At 56.3% G+C, this 12973-nt stretch overlaps 1 protein-coding gene across 3 annotated transcripts in view; it reads right to left on the bottom strand.

Moving 5' to 3' along the window:
* The window catches only part of CCDC180 (coiled-coil domain containing 180), a 97014-nt gene that overhangs the window by 48745 nt on the left and 35296 nt on the right, over window positions 1-12973 (bottom strand). For all 3 annotated transcript variants that reach the window (XM_076053034.1, XM_076053035.1, XM_076053036.1), the window contains exons 18-22: window positions 12215-12422; window positions 6970-7145; window positions 6326-6506; window positions 1232-1378; window positions 652-796 (exon numbers count right to left, since the gene is read on the bottom strand). In XM_076053034.1, coding sequence (XP_075909149.1) covers window positions 652-796; window positions 1232-1378; window positions 6326-6506; window positions 6970-7145; window positions 12215-12422 — 857 coding nt within the window. The remainder of the gene's footprint in view (window positions 1-651; window positions 797-1231; window positions 1379-6325; window positions 6507-6969; window positions 7146-12214; window positions 12423-12973) is intronic.

Raw genomic sequence — 12973 nt, forward strand, 5'->3', positions numbered from 1 at the left:
ACTGCTGCTACTACTACTGCTGCTACTACTTCTATTGCTACTACTGCTGCTACTACTGCTGCTACTACTGCTGCTGCTACTGCTGCTGCTACTACTGCTACTACTACTGCTGCTACTACTTCTATTGCTACTACTGCTACTACTACTGCTGCTACTGCTACTACTTCTATTGCTGCTACTGCTGCTACTACTACTGCTACTACTGCTGCCGCTACTATTGCTGCTGCTGCTACTACTGCTGCTACTACTACTACTGCTGCTACTGCTACTACTGCTACTATGCCCCTCTCTGAAGTAAAATTAACCCCGATCCGCTCGCAGCGTTCCGACATCCAGCCCGGAACGGGACACCCGCCCATACCGTGCAGACATCTCGGAACGAGGAAGGATTCATTGAGCAATAACACCTTGACATGGAGAGGACCGCAGAACTTGGAAGAGGGCATGGCGGGGGATTAATTGGCGCTGGCTCACCCCCGCCTGCGATTCCCCGTGCATCTTGAGTCGCAGCCTCTCTCTCTCTCTCTTCACGAGTGGGCGGGGACCGTGCAGGTTGCAAGTATAATGATCCTTGTAATAATAATAATCATCATCATCATTATTATTATTTTATCGCCGTCGTCATCGTCGCCGTCGCCGCGGCGGCTTCACCTGCTCCATGCGCTTGGAGCCGAGGCCCTCCAGGCTGGCTGCGCTCTGCCCCTCGGCCGCGTCGATTTGCCTCGACAGCTGCTCCAGGCGCTTGCGGAACGTCTCGATCTCCTCCGGGGAGAAGTTGCCACCCTCCGAAAACAACCTTGAAGGGACGAGAGTGGACACGCGCACGCACGCACACGCACGCACTTTGGCGGGGTATGATGTACTACGACTACTACTCGCGTGCGCGCGGGGCGGTGAGATGGCGGGGCGGATAACCGAGGGTCCGTCGCTGCATCGCACCGCGTGCCGTATCACCCGGCTCGCGCCGCGCGGCTCAAGAAAGTCGTTGGGTCGGCGGCAGCTCAGAAGCCGCGCTGTAGCGGCACGTCACTGCGGCGCGCGTTCCACGCTATAGGTGCGCGTTCTGAGTTATAACGACGAGCGTCCCGCGTTCTACCGGCCACGGGAAGGGAGAGAGACACACAAATTCCAGATATACAGCAGCAGGCGTCAGGGACGGGATCGAACCCACGGAACCTCCTGTATACCCGGGAGAGGCAGTGAACATCTCCCGGCCACGAGCAGCACCTACTTGAAGGAGCGCATGAACTTGGCGTTGGAGCCGCGCACTTTGGCCACCGTGTCCTCGAGCTGCTTGCGAAACTTGCGCAGGGAGGAGCGCACGGCCTCCGTGTGTGCCTCCGTGTCTCGCTTCAGGGCCTCGTTCAGCTTCTGCAGCCTGTGCGGGGGGGTGGGGGCGGGGGAGATTGAGAGAGGCCCTCGTGATGTCGGTGAGTGGGACGGTGAGTGGGTGGGTGAGTGGGTCGGTGAGTGGGTGGGCGAGTGGATCGGTGAGTGGGTGGGCGAGTGGGTCGGTGAGTGGGTGGGTGAGTGGGTCGGTGAGTAGGTTGGTGAGTGGGTCGGTGAGTTGGTCGGTGAGTGGATCGGTGAGTCGGTGAGTGGGTGGGTGAGTGGGTCGGTGAGTGGGTGGGTGAGTGGGTCGGTGAGTGGGTGGGTGAGTGGGTCGGTGAGTGGGTGGGTGAGTGGGTCGGTGAGTGGGTGGGTGAGTGGATCGGTGAGTGGGTCGGTGAGTAGGTCGGTGAGTGGGTCGGTGAGTGGGTGGGTGAGTGGATCGGTGAGCGGGTCGGTGAGTGGGTGGGTGAGTGGATTGGTGAGTGGGTCGGTGAGTGGATCGGTGAGTGGGTCGATGAGTAGGTCGGTGAGTGGGTCGGTGAGTGGTTGGGTGATTGGATCGGTGAGTGGGTGGGTGAGTGGGTGGGTGAGTGGGTGAGTGGGTCGGTGAGTAGGTCGGTGAGTGGGTCGGTGAGTGGGTGAGTGAGTGGATCGGTGAGAGGGTGGGTGAGTGGGTGGGTGAGTGGGTGGGTGAGTGGGTCGGTGAGTGGGTCGGTGAGTGGATCGGTGAGTGGGTCGATGAGTAGGTCGGTGAGTGGGTCGGTGAGTGGTTGGGTGATTGGATCGGTGAGTGGGTGGGTGAGTGGGTGGGTGAGTGGGTGGGTGAGTGGGTGAGTGGGTCGGTGAGTAGGTCGGTGAGTGGGTCGGTGAGTGGGTGAGTGAGTGGATCGGTGAGAGGGTGGGTGAGTGGGTGGGTGAGTGGGTGGGTGAGTGGGTCGGTGAGTGGGTCGGTGAGTGGGTCAGGAACAGGTTGAGTGAGTGGGGATAGCCTTTACAGACTGTTGGGGCAAGTGCGGTTAGCGAGCACCTATGAAGGCCGGCACGGCACACGAGGGGGTGGGTGCCTAGCACCACGCTCCAGCCGCCTTTGTCTCCCGAGTGGTGATGTTTACACACTGCACAATGTACTCATTTGAGGCCCAAGACCAGCTCCAATGTTCGTTACTGGTGTTGGCCGTGAGCGGGAATCAAACTCGGGTCGCTGGGTTCGCTAACTGCTCCACTACCACTGCCCACACAACACCCCCACGCAAACACACCCACAAAAACAACAATAACCGCCATTCACCACTAATTGGAGGTGACGTCACCACGACGCTTGTGCCAGGCTATGTGCACATTGAGGCCACGTGAAGTATCGAACACCCACTGGCAGGAGCCAGGTGCCACGGGTCGACTGACTGAGATGACTGGCTGATGCACCACCTGTGCCCCCTACTGTGCCAACTTGCTGTGCTTTAGCCACCCTGCACTCCACTTGTTGTTGTGAGCGTCGCTCCTCCACCCTCCGTTGTTGTTGGAGGGTGACTGCCTCCAACTGCCCAGTAGCAGCGTCCTTCACGAGCCTCCTCCACACAGGCCGATCTTGACACCGCTGGTACCAGTCATCGGCAAGTCCACTCAGCACCACGTCCTCCTGTACCACATCACTCCATCTCTTCTCTAGCCCGTGCCGCGCCCGTTTAGCCCCCTCGATCCGGCCGAACAAAAGCTGTTTTGGCATGCGGTGGCTGGGCATGCGGGCTACATGACCCAGCCAACGCAGCCTTGCCTACCGGAGGAGCTTACCAATGGGACTTTGTCCAGATCTTTCAAGGATTTGTGAGCTCCTCACACAATCCAGCCTGGTTAAACCCAGGACGGATCGTAGGCAGGCCAGCCTAAATGTTTCTAACCGGCGAAGATGTTACATTAGGGGGGTCCACGTTTCGCAAACGTAGAGAAGCGAGGGAATGACCATGGCCGAGAAAACCTGAAGCTTCGTGCGGAGCAACAGACCAGGTAGCTTCTACACAGCGTTACACAACCGATGAAAAGATGATGCTGTACATCATTAGACCTCCTTTGCCAGTACCAAAATTTAATAATAGGGTTTTTCCCCTTTTTTCTGGCAACAAAACTGAAACCTTTTTACAAGGATTCATGTCTGCATTAACCACAATACCTGCAGTCAAAATGCAAACAAAAAACATACTTTGATAATATATTGGCATTGTCCTTGAAACTGATTGGTCCACACCAAGGGACGGCTTTCTTTTGAGCCTCGACCCAATTGGCGTTATCTGGTCGAGCACCAATTGGGTCGAGGCTCAAAAAAAAGCCTTCCCTTGGCGTGGACCAATCAGTTTCAAGGACAATGCATATATTATCATAGTATGTTTTTTGTTTGCATTTTGACTGCAGGTATTGTGGTTAATGCAGACATGAATCCTTGTAAAAAGGTTTAAGTTTTGTTGCCAGAAAAAAGGGGAAAAACCCTATTATTAAGATAATGCTGCTCAACTGATTCGGAGTGAGACCTCTGCTGTCAAACCGGAGCCAGTCATGACCACACTGCCCAGGTATGGGAAACTCTCCACTCTCTCCACAATTGCCCCATCACCAATTGGGAGTTGTGGGGGTGGAGTATCCGATAGTACAAAATGCCCAGGCAGGTGCTTAAATTTGGTGGGGCTGATGGTAAGGAGTTTTGGTGGGGCTGATGGTAGGTAAGGCCCCACCTCTTAGTGGCAAGCTCCAGGTTCAGCAGCAGTGCCTCCAACTCCTCCCCTGAGTGAGCAGCAATTACCAGATCATCGGCATACATAACGTGGCATCGATCATCTGGTACAGATACCATTGTATCTGTGCCAGATGGAAATTCCTCTGGTACAGCCATCGAAGGCTTCGCGAACGTGGTTGAAATAGATGTTAAATAATGTGGGAGCCAGAGGACATCCCTGTCGCACCCCAAGGTGAACAGGGAATAGCTCCGACTCTCAGCCACGTAGTTTTACCCGGGCTCGCTCACCATCACGAAGGTCCTTAATGATCATGAGCAGAGGGTCAGGGACTCTGAAAGCACAAAGAACAACCCAAAGCCCAGGCCTACTGATGGTATCAGAGGCCTTGACCAGGTCAACAAAGCAGGGATGTAGGTCTTGTTGGAATTCCCTACACCACTGCTGTATCAGATGGACAGAAAATATGGCATCTGTGCAGGACCGCCATTTCCTGAAACCGCATTGGGGCTCCGCAAGCCTCTCCTCAGTGTGCCTAGCAAGGCGATGTTGAATAATCCTTGCCAAGACCTTTCCCGGCACACTGAGGAATGAGATGCTCCTGTAGTTGTTAGTCTGTGCGGTCCCCCTTCTTGAAGAGGGGGACAACCAGGGCATCCTTCCAATCCTGCAGAACCCGTCCAGTGGTCCAGACTGTAGTTATGATGGCATGTAGGGCAGTCTGTGCACAAACACCACCCTCCCTCAGCATTCCACTTGGGAGAACATCTCTACCCAGTGCCTTTCCTGGTCTCAGACTCTGGATCACCTTCAGTACTTCCTCAACAGATGGCACCTCAGCCAGCCACTCACAGGGGGTAACTTCTTCCAATATTTGAGGCACCACAGCCTCCGCAGGGTCATCCCCACTTTGTGCCACGATGTTTTCCTGGCTGAGGGATTTCCCCTCCCCCAGGACCTCACGGAAATGCTCAGCAAATCTGTAAACCTTTTCCTGGGGGTCGGAGATTGGATCACCGTTCTTTCCCCTAATGATGGTAATAGGTGTGGCGCTGCAAGTTATTTTTTTGATGGAGTTAAAGAGTGATTTGTGATCGCGGGCCATTGAGGCAGACTCCATCTCCTCAGCAGCCCGCGACCACCACTCATCCTTGCAGCGCCTCACGGCTTTCCGAACCATTGAGTGTAGGCTGCGGTAAGCCTCCTCATTCTCTGACATGGGATGCTGTTGACGATGAGAGTGGGCCTGTTGCTTTTTCTCAGCCAGCCTGAACACCCCCTCTGTCAGCCAGGGTCTCTGGGGAGGTCTGGACCATGTACCCAAAGCAGCCATTGCAGCTGCATGAGCCACAGTCCTAAACCTCGCCCATTTCCCCTCAACGTCAGGAGAAGTGGGGGACGATGCCAACCCCAGCCGCAAGCGACGATTACATTCTCACTTGCAACTTTCATCAGCTAGCTGAGACCAGGCCACTATGGGTTTGAATGGGGTCCTGGGTGTACACTCACCACCGGAGTGTAAAAATAGCAGGCGCATCTTACAGATGACAAGTCAATGGTCAGTGGGCAGATGAGCTCCACGGTAGGTCCTGGTGTCAAGAACATAGGCACGCATCCGCTGTTCCATCACTATGTAGTCCAGCAGATGTTCTTGCTTGAACCCGGCATGCATCCATGATGTTGTGTGGATGCGCCGATGCCAGAACAGCGTGTTGGTATTTGCAAGCCCATGGGCCACACAAAAATCTAGCAGCCTCCTACCGTTGTTATTGAGCTGACCTGGCCCATGCCTTCCAATCACTTCAGACCAGGTGCCAGCATCATGACCAACTCGGGCATTGAAGTCGCCCAACAAGATGACTCCATCCCGAGAGGGCCACTTTAGCCAGCACCTGTGACAGGAGGTCATGAAAGGCATCTGACTCATCGGTCTTGCCTGCATCCCTCCACGGACGTTCGTCTTCGGTGGGGGGCATAAGTAACCACGACCACCACTCCTCGCCTCCGGTCGATGGGAAGGCGAGCCCAAAGTAGCCTGGGGCTTACAGCTTCCCACACCTCACCGCCACGCTCCCACGCCCCCTTCATTCTCTTGTTCAGAAGAAGAGCCACTCCCTGTTGTTTGGCAGTCTCCTGCCTCGAGTAGAGGACTGTCCACCCCTCATGGTGGCAGGAGCCAGAGCCATGTCCACCCACGCACCCACACACGCGCACCCACAACACACGCGCGGGCACCCGCACGCACGCCGCCGCGCCCGCACGGACGGGCCAACCTGTCGGGTTTGCTGGCGCGCGCGAATCCCTCGTCGTGGCCGGCGACCCTGGCCTGGAACTGGCGCGCCAGCTCGTCGTGCCGAGCGTCGAGCAGGACCACGCCGTTGCGCAGGCCGTCCAGCGCTCGCCCCACCGACGCGCAGTGCCGCTCCACCTCCTCCACGTGCCCCCTCAGCTCCTCTGGGCGGCAGGTGACGCCCCACGCACAACAACGAGCGAAAGAAATCAAACTCCGTCTCCTAGTTTTTCACTTCCGTAACCGAGCTGTGCCGGGGGGGGGTGGGTGGGGGGGATGGGGGAGTCAGTGAAGCGCCGGGTCCAGGAGCATGGCCTACGTGATTCACCGCACAACAACGCATGGAGGTGACGCGGTGATGCTTTGTTGATTTTCGGGGGGGGGGGGGTGATGCAGTGACGTAGACCGTCCCTACTGCTGCACGTGGCCTGGGTGGGGGGGGGGGGGTGATGCAGTGACGTAGGCCGTCGCTACTGCTGCACATTGACTGGGTGGGGGGGGGAGGGTGATGCAGTGATGTACACCGTCCCTACTGCTGCACATTGCCTGGGTGGGGGGGGGGGGTGATGCAGTGACGTAGGCCGTCCCTACTGCTGCACATTGGTGGGGGGGGGGGGGGGCACTAACCGGCGCGCGCCTGCTTCACGTCGCGCCGCACGCGGGAGGCTCGGGGCCCGTGCAGGTGCAGCCGCAGCTGCATTTCCGCCTGCAGCTCCTCCTTCTCCGCCTCGGCGACGGCGCGCGCTCGCTCCTCCGCGGAGGAGCGCCACCGGCTCGCGTGCTCGCCAAACTCCCAGGCCAGCCTGCACGTGTGACAGCGCGCGCGTGCGTGTGCGTGCGTGTGTGCGTGCGTGTGTGCGCGTGTGTGTGCGTGCGTGTGCATGTGCACGTGTGTGTGCGTGTGTGCATGTGCACGTGTGTGTATGCGTGTGTGCGTGTGTGTATACGTGTGTGTGCGTGTGCGCGTGCGTGCGTGTGTGTGCGTGCATGTGCGCGTGTGTGTGCGTGCGTGTGCATGTGCACGTGTGCATATGCGTGTATGCGCGTGTGCGCATGTGTGTGTGCGCGTGTGTGCGCGTGTGCGTGCGCGTGTGTGCGTGCGTATGTGTGCGTGTTTGTGTGTGCGCGTGTGTGTGTGTGCGGGGAGCGGTAGTGTAGTGGTTAGCGCCATCGTATCGTTCGTATCACTCCGTCTCCCGCCAAGCCACTGGACGCCTTATCGCCATTGTCATTATTCTGAGCAGGTTAGGAGCCACGGAGGGGCACAAGTTAATCCACTCGGCGAGGAGTCGGAGCCGCACGGGAGACGAAGCGCTGACCTGCAAATGAAAATGTGAAAGACGTGATGCCACAGGGCCCCCCCCCCTCCCTCCTTTTATTTTTCCGAGATGAGAAAGCGAGTTGGGGGGGGGACATCGGGGGACACAAAGGCCCCGGTGACGGACGCCGGTTGTCGGAGGCACAATTTCAGAATGTCTGGCTCTGAAAGCACTCTGATATTTAGGATATAATGCTAAGGCGTAAGCCATATATATATGCCAACTTGTTCTCTCAAATGTCATCGTGTGTGTGTGTGTGCGGGTGGGTGGTTCAGAGGTAGGGAGCGGTAGCGTAGCGGTTAGCGGCGCTGCGCTACGAACCCGGTGACCCGAATTCGATTCCCGCTCATGGCCAACACCAGTGGCAATTATCTGATCCGGTCACGAGCCTCCCCTAGGTCGACTCAGCCTCAAATAAGTACCTGCTGCGGTGTGTAAAACATTGCCACGAGGGAGACAAAGGCGGCCGGGCGTGGTATTGGCCACCCACCCCCTCGTGTGCCGTTCCAGCCTTCATAGGTGCTACTCGCTAACAGCACCTGCCCCAACAGTCTGTTCAGGCTATACGGGGGAATCTTCGTTTTTGTTTGTGGTTCAGAGAGCTAACGTTGTATCAGAGACTTTCAGCCGGCACTCCTGAGTGCCATGAATTCCAAATCTAGGCAGCCAGCCGTGACTGAACTGGGTTCTCAAAAGCGAAGTGAGCTGATGGTCTCAGCCCGGTCACCAATTGGCAGGACCCTCCAGAGAGAGGAAGAGTCTTGAGACTCGGGTGAAACTTTCCTGGGCTAGCAAGCATTAATAAAATGAATTACAATAAATAAAACATTTTAAAGTTGGTCGGTCACAATTCATCTGTTTAACACGTGGCAGTTGTAGGGCTTTCGCGACCAATATTATTCATAATAAGAGGTTTTTTTGGGGGGGGGAGAGATCGCGTGAAATATAAATGCGTCGTCAAACCCGCCACCGCCACCCGACGCAGCCAATCAGCAAGGGTTTGTGTCACGTACACAAAACGTTCCAATCAGTCACTAGTTGGAGAGCAAACCCACTGCCACATTTACAGTTCGAGTACGGCATTTCCGCCCGTAATTACAACCAGCCTCGTCAGGTGACAGCCGGAGTTGTGGAAATATCCTCCTGTTTCGTTCCTAACGAATTGGCATGTTCTGGCTGTTGCCTGATGAAGCTGGTTGTGGTTACTGGCGAAACGTCGTTACTCAGATTGTAAATGTTGTGGCTTGGCTCTCCAACGCACCGGTGTTGCTGTACTAGTGACAGAGTGTATAGTGTAGTGTATAGTGTAGTGTATAGTGTAGTGTATAGTGTAGTGTATAGTGTAGTGTATAGTAGTGTATAGTAGTGTAGTGTATAGTTGTGTATAGTGTAGTGTATAGTAGTGTAGTGTATAGTGTAATAGTGTAGTGTATAGTAGTGTAGTGTATAGTAGTGTAGTGTATAGTGTAGTGTATAGTAGTGTAGTGTATAGTGTAATAGTGTAGTGTATAGTGTAGTGTATAGTAGTGTAGTGTATAGTAGTGTAGTGTATAGTTTAATAATGTAGTATATAGTGTAGTGTATAGTCGTGTAGTGTATAGTGTAGTGTATAGTGTACTAGTACAGCACATCGGTGTGTTGGAGAGCCAAGCCACAACATTCACAATCTGAGTACGACGTTTCGCCAGTGATTACAAGCAGCTTCATCAGGTAACAGCCTGATGAAGCACCGGTGTGCTGTACCAGTAACGAATTGGCCACGTTCTGTTTACGTGACAAAACCTTACTCACCGGCTGTGTCGGGAGGTGGCGGGTTTAACGGCACATTTATATATTTATGCGGCCTAACCCAAAACAACATGTTTCGGGTCTTAAAAAGATATACCGCCGTGACCTAACCCCCCCCCCCCGCAAACAAAAAATAATAACCTCCATTATAGATAATATCGGTCGCGAAAGCCTGCCACTGCGTTTTAAACTGAATTATCGTTTGCAGCCTGAGTGTACGGACGGGCCCCATAGGAGTAATCTACAGGATCATTACCAGGCCTGCCACGGCACGGACAACCGCTATTTGCCTGTCCCCAAGCACCCCCAATTCGTGGTTATATATTGTGTAAACACTAATGAAGGGCGAAATTAATTGAGCTTTCGCTCCGATAATTTGGAGGTGGGGGGGGGGGGCGGCGGTGGGAGGCGGGCAAGCGGGCGGGCGGGGGGTGGGGTGGCCCTCACCGATGCGAGCGAGAGTTACGGCCCTCGGCTGACGGTAGGAATTGTGGGTAGCCAGGGAGACAGAGAGAGAAGAGAGGTGGCGTGGGGAGGCGGCGGCGGGGGCGGGGGGGGGGGCGGCATCGTGAGTGAATTTACCATCGCTCTCTCGCGTACACGCTCAGCCTCCAATTAAGGTGTAATGAATGGGGGGGGGGGGGTGGGAGGAGAGGAGGGAGCGGTGGTGGGGGGGGTGGGGGAGGCGGCATTCGAGCAGAGGCTTAATGAGAGGCAAATCAAACCTGAGAGAGGTTTACACAGAGAATGAGGCACTGTGTGTTTACATGCACGCCGAGTGAACCCAAAGATCCCCCTCGTAGCCTCTTAACAGGCAGCCGGAGCAAGTGCTGTTAGCGAGCACCTATTACGGTCGGTAAGGCGCACGACGGGGGTGGGTGGCCAGCACCGCGCACCGGCCGCCTTTGTCTCCCCAGGTAGTCATTTGAGGCTGAGTCGACCTAGGGGAGGCTCAGGACCGGTTCAGATAATCGTCACTGGCGGTGTTGGCCGCGAGCGGGAATCGAACTCGCGTCGCCGGGTTCGTAGCGCAGCGTGGCGCTAACCACTGCGCCACCGCTCCCCACCCTGCTACCACAACAACAACAATGTCACCACGGCGCTTGTGCCAGGCTATGTGCACGTTGAGGCCACGTGAAGTTTCAAACGCCCGCCGGCAGGAGGTCACGGGGCAGACCCAGCAGGTGCCACGGGTCGGCTGACTGAGATGAGTGGCCGATGCGCCACCTGTGCCCGCTACAGCGCTCCGCTCGTTGTTGTGAGCGTCGCTCCTCTGCCCCCTGTCGCTGTTGGAGGGCGACTGCCTCCAGCTGCCCAGTAGTAGCAGCGTCCTTTACGAGCCTCCTAAACAGCGGCTGATCCTGATACCGCTGGTATCGTCGGCAATCCCACTCAGCTCCGCATCCTCCTGTACCGCACCAGTCAATATCTTCTCCAACCCACGGCGTGGCCGTTTCGCCCCCTCGATCCGGCCGAACAAAAGCTGGTTAGGCAGGCGGTGGCTGGGCATGCGGGCTACATGACCCAGCCAACGCAGCCCTGCCTGCCGGAAGAGCTCACCAATGGGACCTTGCCCAGATCTTTCAAGGATTTGTGAGCTCCTCACACAATCCAGCCTGGTTACACCCACGATGGATAGTAGGCAGGCCAGCCTAAATGTTTCTAACCGGCGCAGATGTTCCATTAGAGGGGTCCACGTTCCAAAAGCATAGAGAAGGGAAGGCATGACTGTGGCCGAGAAGACCCGAATCTTCGTGCGGAGCGACAGACCAGGTGGCTTCCACACAGCATTGCGCATCCGATGAAAAGATATTGCCGCTCGACTGATTCGGAGTGGGTTCTCTGCTGTCAAACCGGAGCCAGTCATAAGCAGACTGTCCAGGTATGGAAAACTCTCCACTCTCTCCATAACTGCTCCATCACCAATGGGGAGCTGAGGGGGTGGAGTGTTTGGTGGCACAAAATATCGAGGCAGGTGGTAAATTTAGGTGGGGCACACTCCAGGTTCAGCAGCAGATCCTCCAACTGCCACACACATGCACACACACACACACTGCTGCCACACACACACACTGCTGCCACACACACACTGCACACACACACACACTGCTGATACACACTGCTGACACACAAGCGCACATACACACTGCTGCCACACACACGCGTACACACACACACACTACTGCCACACACACACACTGCTGCCACACACTGCACACACACACACTGCTGCCACACACACGCGTACAAACACACGCTGCACACACACACACACTGCTGATACACACTGCTGACACACACAAGCGCACATACACACTGCTGACACACACACGCGTAAAACAACACACACACTGCTGCCACACACACACACTGCTGACACACACACAAGCGCACACACACACACTGCTGCCACACACTGCTGCCACACACTGCACACACACTGCACATACACACACTGCTGCCACACACACACTGCACACACACACACTGCTGATACACACACACTGCTGATACACACTGCTGCCACACACACACACTGCACACACACACACTGCTGACACACACACGCGTACACACACACACACTGCTGCCACACACACACACTGCTGACACACACACACTGCACACACACACACACTGCTGACACACACACAAACGCACATACACACTGCTGCCACACACACACACTGCTGCCACACACACTGCTGACACACACACACAAGCACACACACACACGCTACTGCATGTGGCGCGCGACGACATACATCTCCGTGACGACTCCGAGCAGCTCTTCCCGCAGCTCCGTGTGCTCCAGGTAGCAGGGCAGCTTCTTGTCGACCTCCAGACCCTCCACCTCCTCCGCATCCACCTCGTCCACGTCCACCTCTTCGTCCTGCTGCCGCTCTCGCGTCTCCGTCAGGAAGACGTCGCCGTTGTCGTCGTGCCAGGGGTCTCGGCGTTCCGGACTCGAGCCTGTGACGGACGATGCACACAAAGGAGGAAGATCCCCCGGATAGCCTCAAGATTATTTTTTTTCGGAGCAGAGGCTATGAGCAGCACTTATGAAGGCTCGGCATGGTACACGTCGCGCATGGGTTCGTCTGCAGCACCACGCCCGGCCGCCTTTGTCTCCCCAGTGGCGATGTTTGCACATCACACCAGGTACTCATTTGAGGCTGCGTCGACCTAGTGGGAGGCCCAGGACCGGTTCAGATTGATAGTCGTCACTGGCGTTGCCCGTGAGCGGGAATCGAACTCGGCCCGCCGACTTCGTAGGTTGGGCGGGCGCTGACCACCACACTTACCGCACCAACAACAACAACAACAACGGCCGCCATTCGCCACTAAGCGGCGCTGACGTCACCACAGCGCCTGTGCCAGGCCAGGTGCACTTTGAGGCCACGTGAAGTGAAGTGTCGAAGGCCCCCTGCTGACAGGAGGTTCTCGGGACAGATCCAGCAGCCGCTAATGGGTTGACCGATTTAAGACGACTGCCGGAAGCGCCGACTGTAACCCCCGGCAGG

This window comes from Petromyzon marinus, chromosome 59 (genome assembly GCF_048934315.1).
Source record: "Petromyzon marinus isolate PM22_M1 ecotype Great Lakes invasive population chromosome 59, UKy_Petmar_22M1.pri1.0, whole genome shotgun sequence".
NCBI classification, from domain to species: domain Eukaryota; kingdom Metazoa; phylum Chordata; class Hyperoartia; order Petromyzontiformes; family Petromyzontidae; genus Petromyzon; species Petromyzon marinus.